This window comes from Hevea brasiliensis, chromosome 14 (assembly GCF_030052815.1).
Source record: "Hevea brasiliensis isolate MT/VB/25A 57/8 chromosome 14, ASM3005281v1, whole genome shotgun sequence".
In the NCBI taxonomy this organism is placed as follows: domain Eukaryota; kingdom Viridiplantae; phylum Streptophyta; class Magnoliopsida; order Malpighiales; family Euphorbiaceae; genus Hevea; species Hevea brasiliensis.
Window position 1 is genome coordinate 82,946,415 of NC_079506.1, and position 17,741 is coordinate 82,964,155.

Sequence of the window (17,741 nt, forward strand, 5' to 3'; positions counted from 1 at the left end):
ACTAATATGCCTAGGGAAAGTATGATGGATAATGCATTCCCTCATTTTGATGATTTGAGGGAGAGCATAGCAAGACTAAGAATTGATGCAAACTTCTTGCCTAATATTTTCCACCTGGAAAAACTCAGGAATTGAGAAATCAAATGATAGCTTTGAGACCAAGAGAAGATGAGACCCTCTATGAGTCATGGATGAGATAGAAGGAGTTGGAGAGGCAATGTCCACATCATGCCATTCCAAAATGGATGATAAATAAGAATTTCTACACAAATGTCACCCTAGCTATTAGAGGAATTATTGATGCTCAAACTGGGAGTGGATTTATCATTAAAAATGAGGATGAAGCTTATGAGTTGTTAGAGAAAATTGCAAAGAACACTCATCTTTTGAGTAGTCCAAGAGGGCCAACTCTAACTCAAAAGAAACAAGCTGCCAGAATATATGATCTTGATCCATTTAATATGATCAATGCCAAATTTGATGCACTTACAAATATATTAGCAAAGAAGATAAAGGATTTAAGTATCCTAGTCGCTTCATCATCCTCTCGAAATTCTCAACAAATTGCTTATGCGAAAGGAACTACCAGCTATGGAGCAGATTATGGTGAACAAGCTGCTTATGTTGGAAATTATGGAAACAAGCAGATGGAAAATCCTTACTCTTAAACATATAACCCAGCTTGGAAGAATCATCCCAATTTTTCATAGGAAAATTAGCAAAATTCAGTTCCAATTCAGAATTTCCAACCACAAAAACCAAGACATCCTTATCAACAGAATAGGCAACCATTGCCAAATTTTTAGCAAAGGAATACAAATCATGCTCCTTCACTTAGATAACAAGAATAAGGTTCTACAGCTGAAGCTTTGCTACAGCAAATTCTTGCTAATCAAACTAAGCATGACGAAGAAATGAGAGAGATGAAAGCAAGGCTAGAGCAAGTGCAAACTCATAATAGAATGCTAGAAAAACATATTGCATATCAATTGAGCTCTTTAGGTACAAAGTCTATGGGAAAGCTTCCAAGTCAATCGAAAAACCTAAGGGAACATTGTTAAGCTATCACATTAAGGAGTGGGAAGATAATAAACAATGAAAAGAGTGGAAAAAGTGAAAAGAGAGAAAATGAGAAAAATGTTGTGGGAGATGAAAAACAAAAGGGTGAAAAAGAAGAGGGTTCAAGTAAAAGTAAAGAGGAAATTGAAGAGAAAGAAGAGAAGTATATACCTCTATAACCTTACAAGCCATAGCTTCTCTTTCCACAAAGATTCCAAAAAGCCAGACTTGATAAGCAATTTGGAAAGTTCTTGGAGGCTTTGAAAAGCTTCACATCAATGTGCCTTTCATTGATGCATTGTCCCAAATGCCCTTTTATGCAAAATTCTTGAAAGAAATACTCTCAAATAAGAGAAAATTTGAAGATAATGAGACTATACCTTTGACAAAAAAGTGTAGTGCCATACTTCAAAAGAAGCTTCCTCCTAAGCTTAAGGATCCGGGAAGTTTTTCAATTCCATGCCATATTAGAGAATCATATTCTATAAAAGCTTTGTGTAACTTAAGGGTTAGTGTAACCCTTATGCCCCTTTCCATATATGAAAAGCTCAACATGGGAGATCTTAAGCTAACCCATATTTCTTTTCAGCTAGCAGATAGATCAATTAAATATCTAAAAGAGATTTTAGAGAATGTACCTTTGAAGGTTGGAAAATTCTACATACCAGTTAATGTTATCATTTTAAACATAGAGGAGGATTCTAACATTCTAATTATTTTAGGGAGGCCTTTTCTAGCTACAGTAAGAGCATTAATTAATGTCAAAGGTGAAAAGCTGACTCCTAGAGGTGGGGAACATCAGTTGGTTTTCAACATTGACAATGCCATGAAGAAACATCATTATGAAGCTGATTTTTACTTGAGAATTGATATAATTGATGAGCTTGTATAGGAGCATTTTAGGAAAAGATATCCTGAAGATCCCTTTGAAAATTGCTTAGTCCCTGGAGAAAACATAGACAATGACAATCCTCATGTGGTCGCATTTGCTCAACACTTGGAGAGTAGTCTGCCATGTATCTCAGCATCAGTTTTTCAACTCACACAAGTGGAAAGAAATGAAAGTAAGCAACCATCATTGAAGGAAGAAGATGCACCTAAGGTAGAACTTAAACAACTTCCTTTTAAGCTAAGGTATACATTTCTTAGCCCCAATGAAACTTATCCAGTGATTGTTAATGCAAATTTGAGTACTTTAAAGGTTGATAAGTTGTTAAGAATTTTGAGGCAATATAGGAAGGTTTTTAGGATACACAATAAATGACATTAAGGGAATAAGCCCTAACTTTTGCATGCATAGAATTATCTTACAGGAAAATTGCAAACCTTCTATTGAATATCAGAAGAGGTTGAACCCAAATATGAAAGAAGTGGTTAAAAAGGAGATTTTAAAGTTGCTTGATACAAGTATAATATATTCTATCTCAGACAGTGCATGAGTTAGTCCAGTGCATGTAGTCAAAAAAAAAAAGTAGAATAACAGTGGTAAAAAAATAAAAATAAAGAATTAATTCCTACCAGAATAGTGTTTAGTTAGTGAATGTTCATAGATTACAATAAATTGAATAATGCCACTAGAAAAGATCACTTTCTACTTCCTTTCATTGATCAAATGTTAGAAAGACTTGCCAAGCATTCACATTTTTGCTATTCGGACAGATATTCAGGATTTTTTCAAATTCCTATCCGTCCAAATGATCAAGAGAAAACCATTTTTACTTGTCCATATGGAATGTTTGCCTATAGGAGAATGCCATTTGGCTTATATAATGCACTAGCCACTCTTCAAGAGTGTATGATGGCAATCTTCTCAGATCTTATTAAAGATATAATAGAAGTTTTCATTGATGACTTTTCTGTTTATGGATCTTTATTTGACATTTGTTTGGTTAATCTTTCTAAAGTTTTGCAGCATTGTGTAGACACTAACTTGGTTTTGAACTAGGAAAAATGTCATTTCATGGTCTAGAAAGGATAGTGTTAGGACATTTGGTGTCTAACTGATACACCTGTATCATATAGATATTTTTAGGCATAATTGTATTGCATTTCATAGCATATAGGTAGTTAATCACATGCATTTTTGTTAATTTCATTATTTTTTGTTAAAGTAGTTGATCTCCACTTAATTTTATGTTTTCTGTATTTTTTCAGGTGTTCTAAAGAAAATCGAAGGCATAAGAGCAAATTAGACAAGTTTAGAAAGAAGGAGAAGCAGGGCAAGTTGCTGCACTAAAGTACATGGGTTGTGTAAACACAGCCATGACCCATGTAACCTTTTACCTGGGGAAAATTAAATAAGTCATGAGAAAGCCTCAGTACACAGGCTGTGTAAATTATCCCGTGTACCATCCAAGGACCCGTGTAAACTTCTAGTCATCAAAGCCTAAAAAATTAAAGGAAAGAAAATAGTACACGGGCCGTGTACCTAGACCTATGTAAACTTTTATATCCCATGTAACCTTCTACTGCCCATCTGAAAAGAAGCCAAATAAACTCCAAAGACTTACACGCCCTAGGCCGTGTAGTGATACACTGGTCGTGTACTATGCAACAACCAGTTTCTTAATTCAATTACAGCTCTAATTTTCGCATGCCAAGTTGACTTCTACTACCCTTGGGACTCTAAAACATAACCCTAGGGCACCCAATATAAATACTAGTAGACAAAAAGCAAGAGGGAGGGCTTTGAAAAAAGACTTTCAATTTAGCTTAGCAACATTAGTTTCCAAGCCGTCTAAAGGAGAATTGCATTAGCACTAAGGAGGAGATCTCTTAGTCAAAGTTCCACAAGTCCAAAGTTATTGAATCTTTCCCTGGGTTCTTTTGTTTTAATTCCTCAGATTGGTTTTATGTTCTTTTACTTTAATTAAATTATGTTTGTTAAACTCACCATTAGTGAGTAGTTCCCTTAATTCTTGAATTAGGAGAGTAGCACTCTTAATTTCTGTTATGGATATACACTAAGTTTTATTTAATGGAATTGAGTTTTGTGCTTTGATTCAATATTCTGTATTCTTAATGCATGCTATGTCTTGGTATCCACTTAGCTATGATCTAAGATACTAATTGAAGAACTAAAAGGTGAAGATTAGTATTAGAAAATTAGGATCTTAAACCTAAGAAATCTAACCTAAAGATAGGCTGATAATCTTTGTGGAATTCCATAATTAATCAAAGATCTTAAAGGGTTTTAATTAAGATTGATTACCATGAAAGTAGGGTTCAGATTAAGTAAAACACACCTTAGATGCCTTGAGAGAGGATATAGGATACTTTAGGGTTAATTTCCATCAAAGTGACAACACTCAATCTATTGAATGAATAAGGTTAAAACCATAACAGGGTTAAAGTGTGAAATCTTAATTTCGAAATTATTTACTTCATAGAATTCTTTAAATTCTAGGCTTTATTTTCTCTTACTTTCAAATATTCCCAATAGTAGTAGTTTAGATACAATTCCTTCATAAGCTTCAATAGTTTAAATAGTCAAAATTGTTGTCTAGCTTAGTACTTATACCTATAAATTTCTCATGGGAATAATACTCTACTTGTTATTTTATTATTTGTTGGTGATCCATGCACTATCTCAAATATCATTATATGCAAAATTTTTAAAGGAAATTCTCTCTAAGAAGAGAAGACTGGAGGATTATGAGACTATTGCTTTGATAGAGGAATGTAGCGCCATCCTACAAAACAAGATACCTCCAAAGCTAAAAGATCCTGCAAGCTTCTCCATACCTTGCCTCATTGATAATATGAACATAGACAAGGCCCTCTGTGATCTTGGTGTTAGTGTGAGCCTAATGTCCCTGTCCATATGCCAAAAGCTGAATGTTGGAGAACTTAGACCAACCACTATCTCATTACAATTAGCAGATAGATCTATTAAATATCTAGTTGGTATCTTGGAGAACATCCCTATCAAGGTAGGAAAATTTTTTATTCCTATAGATTTTGTAGTCCTGGAGATAGAAGAAGATGTTCAAATTTTCATAATATTGGGAAAGCCATTCTTAGAAATCGTCGAAGCTATTATAGATGTCAAAAATAGGCGGTTAACTCTCAAATTGGGAGATAAAAAAGTGAAATTTAACCTGTTCAGAGCAATGAAGCATAAATCTAAATCTAATGAATGTTTAAAGGTTGATATCACAGACAAGCTTATAGAGGAGAAATTTTAAAAGAGATATCCCGAGGACCCTCTTGAAGCTTTCATAGTGCACATCCACAGAGTAGAGGATGAAAATAAAGAAATTGTAGCCTATGCACAATCTTTGGAAGCTAACCCACCTTTACCTTTGGCTTAAGTACTACTTGTAACACCTGAATTTTTTCGAGCTATAAATAGTACCATGTCCAATCAGTGAATAGTACTATTCAAAGCCAGATTGAGGACTAAAAATAAGATAAAAATAATTTGAAATAAGTAGAATAAAAATCAAAATAACCATTGGGTTATGGAAAATATCGGTATTAATGAAAAAGATGGACTATAACCCGATAAAGGGTATTTTGGTCAATTCACTTTCAGAGTTGATTTATGACCAAAATGTCAATTAAATTAAGTAAAATTAAAGTAATAAAATATGAAGAAAATTTTTATGAAAATTTAACTAGAAATATGTAATTAAATGAAGAAAAGAAAGGAAATGAAAACTTAATTAAAATTATGACATAAGCATGACCAAATTAAAAATAAAATTTAAAAAGAGGATGAGCATATAAGTAAGAGACAAAAACCCTTAAATGAAAAGCCATCTTCTTCTTTTTACTTTCCCTTGGCCGACACCCTTGCCCCATCTCCCTTCCACCATTATTTCTCTTCCAAAGCTTCAATCTCTTGACTTCCCCTCCGTATTTCCCATAGCCACCTTCAATAAAACTTGCCACTTGATCTTGCTAGAGTAATTGGTAGCAAAAAGAAGAAGAGAAATTGAAGTTTTGGGGGTGGAAAATTTCTCTCAAGGGAGGTATGCACACTTTTATCTTAAATTCTTGTAATTTGCTTGAATTTAAGTTGGAATATGGGAAGATTTCATAAGAATTGAAGGGAATGATGCATGTATGAGGGGAGTGATTTTTGGCCAGCTTTTGGATGGAGGGTTTGATATTTTTAATTGAAATTAAACTTGAATTCTAGCTTGGGCAAAGTGTTATACATGATTGGTACGTTGAATTGTAAGTAATTGCATGAAATTTGGAGTATGTAGGAACTAGGGTTTTAGAAAATTTGGGATTTTGTGCTATGGCATGAAATTAATATTTTTGAGGCCAAATATTAACCAAATTATGTGTATTGAGCATGAAATGAAGTTGGTTGTTGAGTTGAATTAATGAATTAGAAGATGGTCAATATGTTAAATTCTAGACCCCTGAGTCCAGCAGTTTTGGATGAGCATAAGCAGAGTTACATAGCTCTAATTGGTGTGAGACCAATTGGAGATGAAGCCTAAGACATAATGCCACAATTTTCATGGAGGAAGCCTGCCTAGAAAATGACCATAGGTTATCTTAATTCAACCCTGAATCAGAAATGACAATTCTTGACAGAAGCAGAATGATCACGTGAACAGTCATCTTTAAATTGTCATAACTCACTCTAGGAAACTCCAATTGACCGGATTCTTAAACCTATGGAAACCTGAGACATAGGAGAACATTTCATATGAAGAACATAAGGCAAAATTATGAACTTAACTCAACCAAATTGCTAGACAAAATTAGATCAGCAAATCTACCCTATGCTAAAACCAAACCTGGAAATCCTGAATTTTGGATATCTGACCAGTTTTAATAAAAATGACATAACTCAAGCTACAAAACTCCAAATTTAGTAATTTCAAAGTCAAAATTTTCATAAGACATAGAACTAGAACTTTTCTCTTTTGACCAGAACCCAAATCTTAGGGCAACTTGCAAAAATTGTTAGGAAAAGTTAGAATAACAATGCTAGAAATTGTGGAATCCAATTTTTATAGAGAGAAGAGACTTATAAAGCCTTGGGGATTCTAAAAATCTAACCCTAGACATAGAATATAAATAGAAGCAGCAGAAAACAGAGAAAAGAGCTATCTCTCGATCTCGATCTCGACATACACATCATTTCTCCAAGCCGTCTTGAAGAATAGTTCATCAGCATCAAGGAGGAGTCCTCAGCTAAAGTTCCATAAATTCAAAGCTACATATTCTCTTCGGTTCTTTTGTTCTATTTCTTTAGGTTACTTTTATGTTCTTTTATTTCACTTTTATGATGTCTGTTAAACTCACCATGAGTGAGTAGTTTCTTTATTCTGGAATTAGGAGAGTAACTCTTGTAATCATTATTATGGACAAATATTGAGTTTTATTTATTGGATTTGAGTTTTGTTCTTTGATTCAATTTCTTGTGTTCTAATACATGCTATGTGTTGGTACCCACCTAGCCATGATCTAAGATACTAATTGAAGAACTGAAAGGTGAAGATTAGTATTAGAAATTCAGGATTTTGAACCTAGAAAATCTGACCTAGAGATAGGCTGATGACATTTGTGGAGTTCCATAATTAATCATATATCTTAAAGAATTTTTATTAAGACTAATCACTAATGAAAGTAGGGTTTAGCTCTAATTGAAACACACCTTAGGTGCCTTGAGAAAGGACCTAGGATATCTTAGGATTAATTTTCATCAAAGCAACGATCCTCAATCCAATGAATAGACAAAATTGAATCCATAATAAGGTTAAAGTGTGAAATCTTAATTCTGGAATTATTTTAAATAGATTGTTTCATTTTAAATTGATTATCCTTCTAGTCTTTAGCATTCAAAATAGATCAGATTTACTCCCGCATTTTATTCAGTAGCCTAGATAGTCAAAATTACTGTATAGTTTGGTACTTGCTAATTAAATTCCTCATGGGACGATACTCTACTCACAACCTTATTACTTGTTAGCGATCCGTGCACTTGCGGGGTTATAAAACCAGCAAACAGAGGGTTAAGTCCAGTTATAGGGGAGACTCTGCTGAAATTTTGGTAAGACCTTAGGAATTATTCGTGCTTCTTTAATTAAATTAATTGATTAATTCCGTCAATAAATTGATAGAGGTCATTGTGTCTATATAGGTGATCAGTACCGGTTAACCATTCTTCTCTCTAGTCGGACCATCTATAATCGGGTCGACCAATATATGAGTTGGATATTAATTATTTTTGTAATTTCAATATTAATTATATATCTGGCATGCTCATGTATTCTATAAATAATTAATTATGCACATAAATAGTTAATATATTAGGGGCATTTTGGTTACTGTATATTTAATTATTGTTATTTATTTATGATTGCCGCCCTAAGGATAATTTGGAGCTCTGTGTGTGTGTTGGCATGAGTATGGTACAGATATGATATGGGTAGGATGGGTAGTCATAGCTGAAGCTTGACTCGCTAGGATCCAATCCTTATATATGGATAAGTCGGGGTGAGTACGGCTTTGAGTTGATCTTACCGACCCCCGCACTTGGATTATTAAATGAAAGCTTAGCTTAAGTTGAGCTTATTAGCAGGTATTGGATTAAGAGAGTTGTATAAGGGATTAGCTCTCATATATATATATATATATATATTAATGTGATACACTAATTGTATGAGTAGCTCCAAATTAACTTCTCATGTGAATATTGGGTGAATTATTTGTTTTGTGTATTAGATGTGCATTTCATGGTAGGATTGCAATAGTCTTAGATAGTTATAGAAATTGCACTTATAATAAATATCTAAATTCTCTAAGTCAAATGCTCATTCCTATTCAAATATTTTTCCCAGGTTGCAGGAGGAGTGAGTTTATTTCTTTTAGTCTAATCTACATTTTTCTCCGCAGGTTGTGCTTCTTAGTTTAATAGTTTATTGTGTTTATTTATTTATTTGTTTGTTTAATAACTAGAGCTTTACTGTGACATTAGTTTATGTATATATTGTATTAATTAGTGAAAAATTTATGATATTAAATAGTTTGTACATGATGGGTATCAGGATTGAGCTGAGCTCCCCTAGTTTTGGTTTCTTGATAGAAATAGGGTTGTGTTTTATTTTTGTTTGCATGTTGGGCCTTGATTTTGATCCTAGTTATGGCTTGCAGAATAGTGAGGCTTATTAAGGGCCTCAGGGGCTTTATGCCAACCCAATACTTAGTGTCAGTCCGGCCCGTGGGATCGGGTCATGACATATTGATACCCAAACCCATGCTCTGGTCCCCGCTGTGGAGGGGATGTAAACTATAGCTCATCTCCTCCTTCCTCAAAACTATCTTCTCCCATCCTTCCTATACCAGAAGGCTCAGGATTCTCATGTTATTGGGAGAAGCCATAAGAACTCTTTCCTACTAGGGGTGAGCATTCGGTTCAAACCGAACCGAACTGAATCGAATTATATATTTTAGAAATCGAACCGAATTGAAATGGGTGAAAAATCGAACAGAACCTCTCTATTTCAGTTCAGTTCGGTTTAAACCGATCTGTTTTGATTTTTGATTGATTTTTTAATTTAGACTTAATTTTCAAGTTATTTGGTCTAATTTTGACTTTGATTTGAACCTAATAACCATTAATCAATGAAATTAAACAATTAATATATGTATATATATATATATATATATATAATTAAATATAATTCATAAATTTCCCATAAAAATAAATCAATTCAAAAATCGATTCGGTTCGATTTGATTCGATTTGAACATATAAATTACTATTCAGTTCGGTTCGCTTCAACCGATTTTTTTCTCTTCAAAATCGAACCAAACCGAAATAACTAAAATTTTTATACTGTAAAACTAAACCAAACCTATTGAATTTTAAAACCGAATTGATTAAACCGAATTGACTAGGTTTGGTTCGATTTTTCAATTTGAACCGAAATCTGCTCAGCCCTACTTCCTACATCTACAAACATTTTGGGTGCCTATGCAGTCTTCCTGCTGACTTCAAAGGACCTTCTAGGACCTCTTGAAGATTTTCCCCTTCCACCTCTACCTACTCTCTCCCTGACAATAGGGTTAGTGGATAGTGCTCCAATAATCTCATTCTCAGGTGGAGCGCCAATTAACCTAGCAGACCATCTTGAAACTCGTATTTCTGAAAGCAAATAAGGAGTATTGAGCACATAAAAAGTTCATGTGCATTCATATAACCACATAACATATAATTAGGCATAACATGAAACCTAACATGCACAAAACATCCATCACATAACATGCAGGGACTCCACCCTACTGGACATGTATTTCCCTAACTGTGTTGGTCAACATACTTCCTTTCACCTTTCTTCTATACTTTTACTAGCATCTAGGTCCACTCATCTAACCTAGAGCTTTGATACTAACTTTGTTCATTCCAAACCCAGGGCTAGTACCAGTGCTAGGGATCGCGTCAGCTTAAGCATACAAATCATACATATATACCGATACCTCAACATTTAAGCATACTCCAAACTATTACACTTTAGTCTTTTCATACATACTTAGACATTCATAACATAAATTTTGTTTAGAATTTGAACCTTAACATACATAGCTCTAAAGCATAATGGTTTGACATGCATACTCCCATAGAGGGTTAACATAATATAGACATAATCATCATTATGCTTAAAATTATTATAGAACTACAATTTTCTTTAATCACCAGCATAGTGCTATCCCTTCATAATTTACATATCCACCTATTCATACATCATACATGAGGAAAAGGCTAAAGCTACTACTGAAGCTCTCTTTTTAAGGAACTCTTCTAGCCTTGCAACCCTGTATCTGAGAGTTAGGGGAAGGGGGTAAGCTTACACAAGCTCAGTGAGTAAACTAACCATCATTAAATTATATCATTTAATTGATACACATGCATTACATCATTCATATGGGTTTTCACAGCACAAACATTTTATGTAGGATAGACTTGACGCTAGTAACTCCCTAAACTTTCCTTTAAAACATGACCTATATCATGCACCTTAAGGCAATTTGCAGATCTCCCCTAATGGGGCAACTTAAAGATCTCCTCATAGGATTTACTTATAGATCCATAGCATGTGTAATATTACATCATTATAAACATGGAGGGAGTCAACGGGTCATCCAATATCCATCAATGTGCTAATAGCAAATTATGCAATTATATGCACACATCTTAAATAAATATGACATGATGCATGAGGATGATCATTAATTACATGTAAATAGTTTTCATTTTATTAATGTTAGAGTTTCTCACCTCTTGAAGCCTATCAATCACCTTACTCAAATGAAAACTATCCTTGAATCCTTAACCTTCTAAGTTTCTTAAGTCTGATCCTATAAAATTAGATACTAGAGTGTTATACATTGTTCTAAAACTCTATTAGCAACCATGAAACCGTGTTTTAAAACCTTAGAAAATAAGAGAGAAAAAGTTAGAAGAACACACTTTGATTGCTGAAGTCTTGAACTTTGGCCACCGAAGTCTTAGGCTTTAGACAACACTTTTGTCCAGTGCTGACTTCGACTATCGAAGTCTTGGACTTTGGCTGCCAAACTTAAAAATTTTCTAGATTTTTTGAGAAATTGCATGCTTTAGCTTCCAAACCTTTGGCTTTTGATAGCTGAACCTGGGAATTTTTAAAATTCCCAATTTCAAAACATGCAAATTCTTTCTCCCAATAGCCTCAAAACTCATTTAAAATTTCTAAAACACAATCTCATCACATATACACATTTTTTGGCGCTAAAACAACTTGGAATCATGCTTAAAGCCTACATAACATTAATTAAAACTCAAATCTTAGGTTTTACCCAAACCCAACATAGCATATACATTGATTTCTTCAAATTCACCATGGGAAAATAGCCATTGAAGGCCCATAACACTTAAATATGACTATTCTAACAACAAAACATGAAATTTCCACATAAATCAGAAAACTCTAACCCTAACATACATAAATTTCCCCTAAAACTAAACTTAAAATAACTTTTCATGAAATTGAAGTTATAGAAACCTCATCCCTCATCAACTTTTTTAAATCTACCCATTAGATTAAGAAGGAAAAAAAGTTATCTCTTTTCTTGGAGCTTGGAGGTGAGAGAACCAAAATTTCAAAGCTTGAATCTCCTCTAACTCAAGGAAATCTCTTCCAAGAGCTCCTTGTATGCCCAAAGTTGAGAGAGAGAGAGAGAGAGAGAGAGAGAGAGAGAGAGAGAGAGAGAAGAAAACTCTAAGTATTTTTGGTAGCAAAGTAAGCTTTGGAACCCTTTTTATGCCCTATCTGTCGAGGGACTTTTCGGTTGTCGAAAGTCTAGCTTTTGATTGTCGAAGTCTATTTTGTCCAAAAGAGCTGTTGAGCAGAAAAAGGGCTTTAGTTATGAAAAGATCATACTTCGGCTGCCGAAATTCCTTTTGCCAGAAACACTTACTTAAAAATTTTTAGAAAATAAAACCTTTAAAATATTTTTTATTTTTAAAGATATTTTGAACATCTCAAACCCACATATATGAACATATTCTCATATCTTACTATTACTCCTTTATTAGAGAAGTTTTACTTTTCACCAGAATATTCCGTCAATGACAGATATTCCGACATAGAAAAATGGAACTAATGCACTATAAATATACTATAGAAAGCACATTTGTGTAATTTTTTTTTCATTTTCTTTACCAATGTTTTTTTTTAAGAACTATATGTAACGCCCTCACCGTAGGTAGTCCGTATATTTTACTGTTCCAACGACTAATGTCTGTTCGAACAGTCAGAATGTCTGGAACTACACTTAAACTATAATAAGGAGGCATAAATTGAAGGAATAAATGTTAAGAAAATATTGGAAAAAATTTAGGGGAAATAAAGAAAAATTTAGAGAATTTATTTATTTGGTACAAAAATAATAAAAATAACCCGATATGCACCATGAAGGGCATTTTAGTCATTTCACCCCCCCCCAAAGGTGAATTTTGACCTAAATGTCAAATTTAAAATTTAGAGAATGGAATAATTAACATAAATTAAAATTACAAGTTTATGAATTTGAATTAGGATAAAGAAGAAGAGAAAAGAAAAGGGAAAGAAAAGAAAATAAGGAGCTTATGACAATTTAAAATTTAAAGTACAAATATATATATATATATATATATATATATATATATATATATATATATATATATATATATATATATATATATATATATATGAGATAAGAGACAAAATCCCACCAACCCCAAGCCTCCATCTTTCTTCTCTCTCTCCCTCTCTTTGAGCCGTCCACCATGGGAGCTCTCTCCCTCCATTTTTGTTTTCCCTAAAGCTTGATTTTCCAAGCTTTCTCCTCACCAAAACCCATAGACCCCTTCATTAAAAAGTTAGCCCACTCCATAAGGAAGTCATTGATAGTGAAAAGAAGGAGAAAAGTTGAAGTTTAACAAGTTACCCAAGAGGTTAGTGCCTAATCTTCCTTTCTTCCTTTATTAATCCTTGAGTTAAGGTTAAAATGAAGTGAAATTTGTAAGAAATTAAAAGAAATAGGTGAGTTATGAGGGGAGTGAATTTTTGGTACCCATGGTGAGTTATAGTTTTTGATGACTATGATATATATAAAGTGATTTAATGATGTTGGTTGATGCATTTATAAGTATTAGAAGTTTATTTACATTGAGATTTTATGAGGTTGAAATTGTGAGTTAGGGTTTGGCCTAACTTTGGTATTTTTATATTATACCATGCAATTGGGATTGTTGAGATATGTTGATGATATTTAGAAGTGCCTTGAATGTCAAATTGAAGCAAGGAAGTTGGAGGAGAAATGAATTATTAGAAGTGCTATTTTCTGCAGTTTGTGTTTGTTGAGGGTAGTATACATTTTAGGCCACAAATGAAATTGTGTGACCCCAATTGGTATGAGGCCAATTGGAGGTGAAACTAGACCCAAAACAACCCATATTCTATGAAGAAACCATGCCCAAATTCTATCCAAAACTTGACCTAAATACAGCCTAAATCCGGATTTACCCTGCACCCAACCCAAAAAATGACCAAATGAATAGTACATGTTCATTTGGTCATAACTCTCTCTATACTGGTCCAAATGACCTAAAATTTCACCAATGGAAAGTTTAGACATAGGGCTACACTTTTCATGAAGACCACATAACCCAGTTTTGCCTTTAACCAAATCAAATTGTTAGCACAAATTTAGTCACTAAAATTGCCAACCCAGAAATTATCCCAAAATACTATTCCTTTGGTATTTTGACCATAACTTGAGTTCTATAACCCCAAATTCAATGATTCAAAAACTAAAATTCAAGTTTAAACATAGAGGAGCAATTGTTATGAAGGAATTGTGACTAAATAGACATCCCAAGCTAGTCAAATTCCTAGATAAATATAACACATCAACATGAACCTAAAGAAAGGTTCATGGAAAAAATGCTATATATGATAATTAAAATATTCATAAGGAGAATTAAATATTAAAAATGATATGAATATGTAAATTGGGACTAATGTCCTATTAATATGAAATTAATGGTACCAATGAATAGTACTAGAAAATAGTAATAGTGAATAGTGCTAAATTAATTAAAAATGTTTAATTGTCCATAGTATACATAGACTTATTTATTTAGTTTGGATAAATTGGTATACCAATTAGGGACTACAGATAGCAGTACTGCCTACCAAGAAAATTATGAATTGACAATATATGTCTGGTATGATTGTTCTACAGGCTATATGCCTACTTACTGGCTATTGTGCCTACTTTATTTCTGGCTTTACAAGCCTGACAGTGGGTCTCGTGCCCGACAACTGGCCTCGTGCCTGACAGACGTATACTGGATAGACATATAGCTGTTTAACCAGTATACACCCGTGCATCCAGCTTTTATAATTTGTTATAGGTTTCTTGGGCACTGATAAAAATTAATTAAGACTTAAACTACAATAAGTAATCATAAAAGATCCCGATAATGTTAATTGTTTCCAAAGTGTAATAAAAATATATATATATATATATATAAAAGACCCAGAAATTACGAATTGCAATTATTATTTCAGTTGTTAAATTATTGTTATTATAAATTATGCACCACTAAGCGTTATGTTTAGCGCGTTGGTTTTCCATCGCGTAGGTATTGGAGATCAGACGCAGCAGCAGCATCAGTAGTGAACTGATAGAATTCTGATCAGATCTGCCATTGTCCAGCGTTACCTCACCGGTCTTTTGTATTTTGGTAGGGCCCATGTATAGACTAGTATTTTGGTTCATTATGTTTAGTCACGATGTAATTACTAGTTTATGATGTATTTCATTTTGGACTTGAAATGAAAACTTATAATTTATTATCTATGAATTTCTATATAAATGCAATAGATGACACTTCATTTTGAGATCTCATAAATAGTTGTGAATGATATGATAAAAGAGAATATGATATGAAAATATGTGAGATGACTATGAATATGTTAACAAGTGATAGTGGAACCTGACAGATGTTAATAAAACAGGGGAGGCTCTGTCCGGGTCTCTACAGAAATAAGACAAAAAAAAAAATTCTACACATTGAATACATGTTTTAAATGACATCAAAAATTTACAATAGATATGATAAAACAAGATAGGGTGCTCCGGCACCGAATGTGGCACTTCTTACTCAGCTATACAGTAGATGGGTAAGGGGCTTCACACTATATCATAAAAATTGAGAAATTTATAAGTAATATGTTACGTAAAATATTATTTTAATTTATCTTTTAATTATTTACAATTATTTTTAATATTTGAAATTATTTATTTTACATTTTATGCTTGTATAATTAATTATTTTTGTGATTATATATATAAATTAAAATGATTTTATTACACCTAAGTAGGATTTCAACATTAAAACTCACTCGAGTGTTAATCATTTCTTAATCTTTGACATTAATGTTGAAGATATATTAAGTGGTAATAAATTTACTTTAAATTGTTATAAAATTATATTTTTATACGTACTTTTTTCAAATATATAATTTTATAAATTTTTTATTCCTAAAAGGGCTCATATTTTGTCAATTTTTTTGTTTTACTTTCTTGACATTTTTTTTTAATTTAGAATTATAGTAAATTTTAAAATACACATATATATGTAATTAAGACCTATATTTTTTAATTATAAATTTATGTATTTCAATTTAATTTTTTTTAAATGAATCCTAATAGAACATTTGTTTTTACAAATAATAGAACTTCATCTCTATCCTTATAATTATTTGCATAAAATAAATGTTAATAAAATTATATCACTTTTTATCTAGAATTTATTTATATAAAATAATGATAGAAAATTAATTCTTTTAATGGCTTAATGACAATTATATTTCTTAAATTACAATTCATCTCTACACTATTGGTTTTTTTCTTTTTTGAAAAGTAAAAAAAAGGTATTTGTGATTTCACACCTTGACACACAAAAGATCATAGTTTCATTTTTGTCAAATTGGTATCATGTGGTATCTTCCATTAGCACTAATGGTCCAAAATGTCAATGCCTGTTAAATTAGTGCCGACGTAGCTTTAATAAACCCTACTAAACTACATACAACCAATCAAAACTAAGTTAATTTTAAATTTAAATATAATTACATTAATTAAAATAAATTTAGAATAAAAATAAATAAATGTTGGTAAAAAAAAAAAATACCAAAAAAATTGACTTCTTTTTCGTTTGGCTCTTAACACATTTTGCTTTTATCCCTTTGGATACTTAATTCAAGTCGAAAACTTGGCGAATATAGTGGAAGAAGAGATGAATTCGCACTCATAATCTAAGCAAAATTGAGGAGAACTTTCAAGCTCCGGTTCAACTATGTCATTGCAAGGTGATTTCACCCATTATAACTGCAACAACATATGAAAATGAAGAGAGAAAATTTCGTGACTGTGGAAGGTTTGATATGGATGAAAAGAGATATTTAATTTTTATTTTAATTAAATTATGAATCACGAGTCATTCAATACACTTGTTTCAAAAGAGTAGTAAAACTAAAAGAGAAAGCCACTTAAATTAAAAAAAAAAAAGAATACATAAACTAAAAATGAAATAATAGATCTGCCCTGTTTACATAAATAACTGGTATTCAAAATATAATTCTCCAATATAAGTGGCAATACATACATAAGAGTAACAATTGCGTGAAATAATTTCTCCATGCCCACATTCACATGCAAAGCTGTTACCATTGAAAGAAGAACATCAATCACCTCTATATATCTATTACCACCATTCTTTCCTGTCACGAATTGTCACGCGACGTCTTCTTAATTTTACTCTAGGCTCTCTAGGTACTGATGATATGTACTTAACAAAAGATTTTGCCAATAATGCAAGCATAAATACAGCAGTGCAATAAAAAACAATCCTTGCGATTCTATAGCTCACAATTTCCTTATTCGGTATTATGACTGTCAATGAAAAAATGTAAGAAAAAATCAACCAATTAATAGATAAAAAACAAAATGATGGTCCACTGATGTCATGGAAAAGATGTACGGTCATTCGCAAAGCTGTTAGGAGAAACAAGCCCATGTTTCCATAGAAGAATATAAGAAAGTCGGTCGGAGACATCACTGATGTACCCGTGAAGTGTGGATAAGTTGCTCCAGAAGTAGTGGTAGAGTTACTGATGCGA

At 32.5% G+C, this 17,741-nt stretch overlaps 1 protein-coding gene and 1 non-coding gene across 2 annotated transcripts; one reads left to right on the forward strand and one right to left on the reverse strand.

The window, feature by feature from the left end:
* Positions 1-128: 128 nt before the first annotated feature.
* Positions 129-235, reverse strand: LOC131173653 (small nucleolar RNA R71). Its single transcript, XR_009143966.1, has one exon. It is a non-coding gene; the product is annotated as a small nucleolar RNA R71 (small nucleolar RNA).
* A 4,357-nt stretch (positions 236-4,592) lies between these two features.
* LOC131173014 (uncharacterized) lies at positions 4,593-5,246 on the forward strand. The gene has a single exon (XM_058134659.1). The coding sequence runs from the start codon at positions 4,593-4,595 to the stop codon at positions 5,244-5,246; it is 654 nt and encodes a 217-aa protein (XP_057990642.1).
* Positions 5,247-17,741: the final 12,495 nt, after the last annotated feature.

What these genes read in the sequence shown, in the direction of transcription:
- LOC131173014 (XM_058134659.1), top strand. Translation starts at nt 4,593, where the DNA reads ATGGGAATAATACTCTACTTGTTATTTTATTATTTGTTGGTGATCCAT.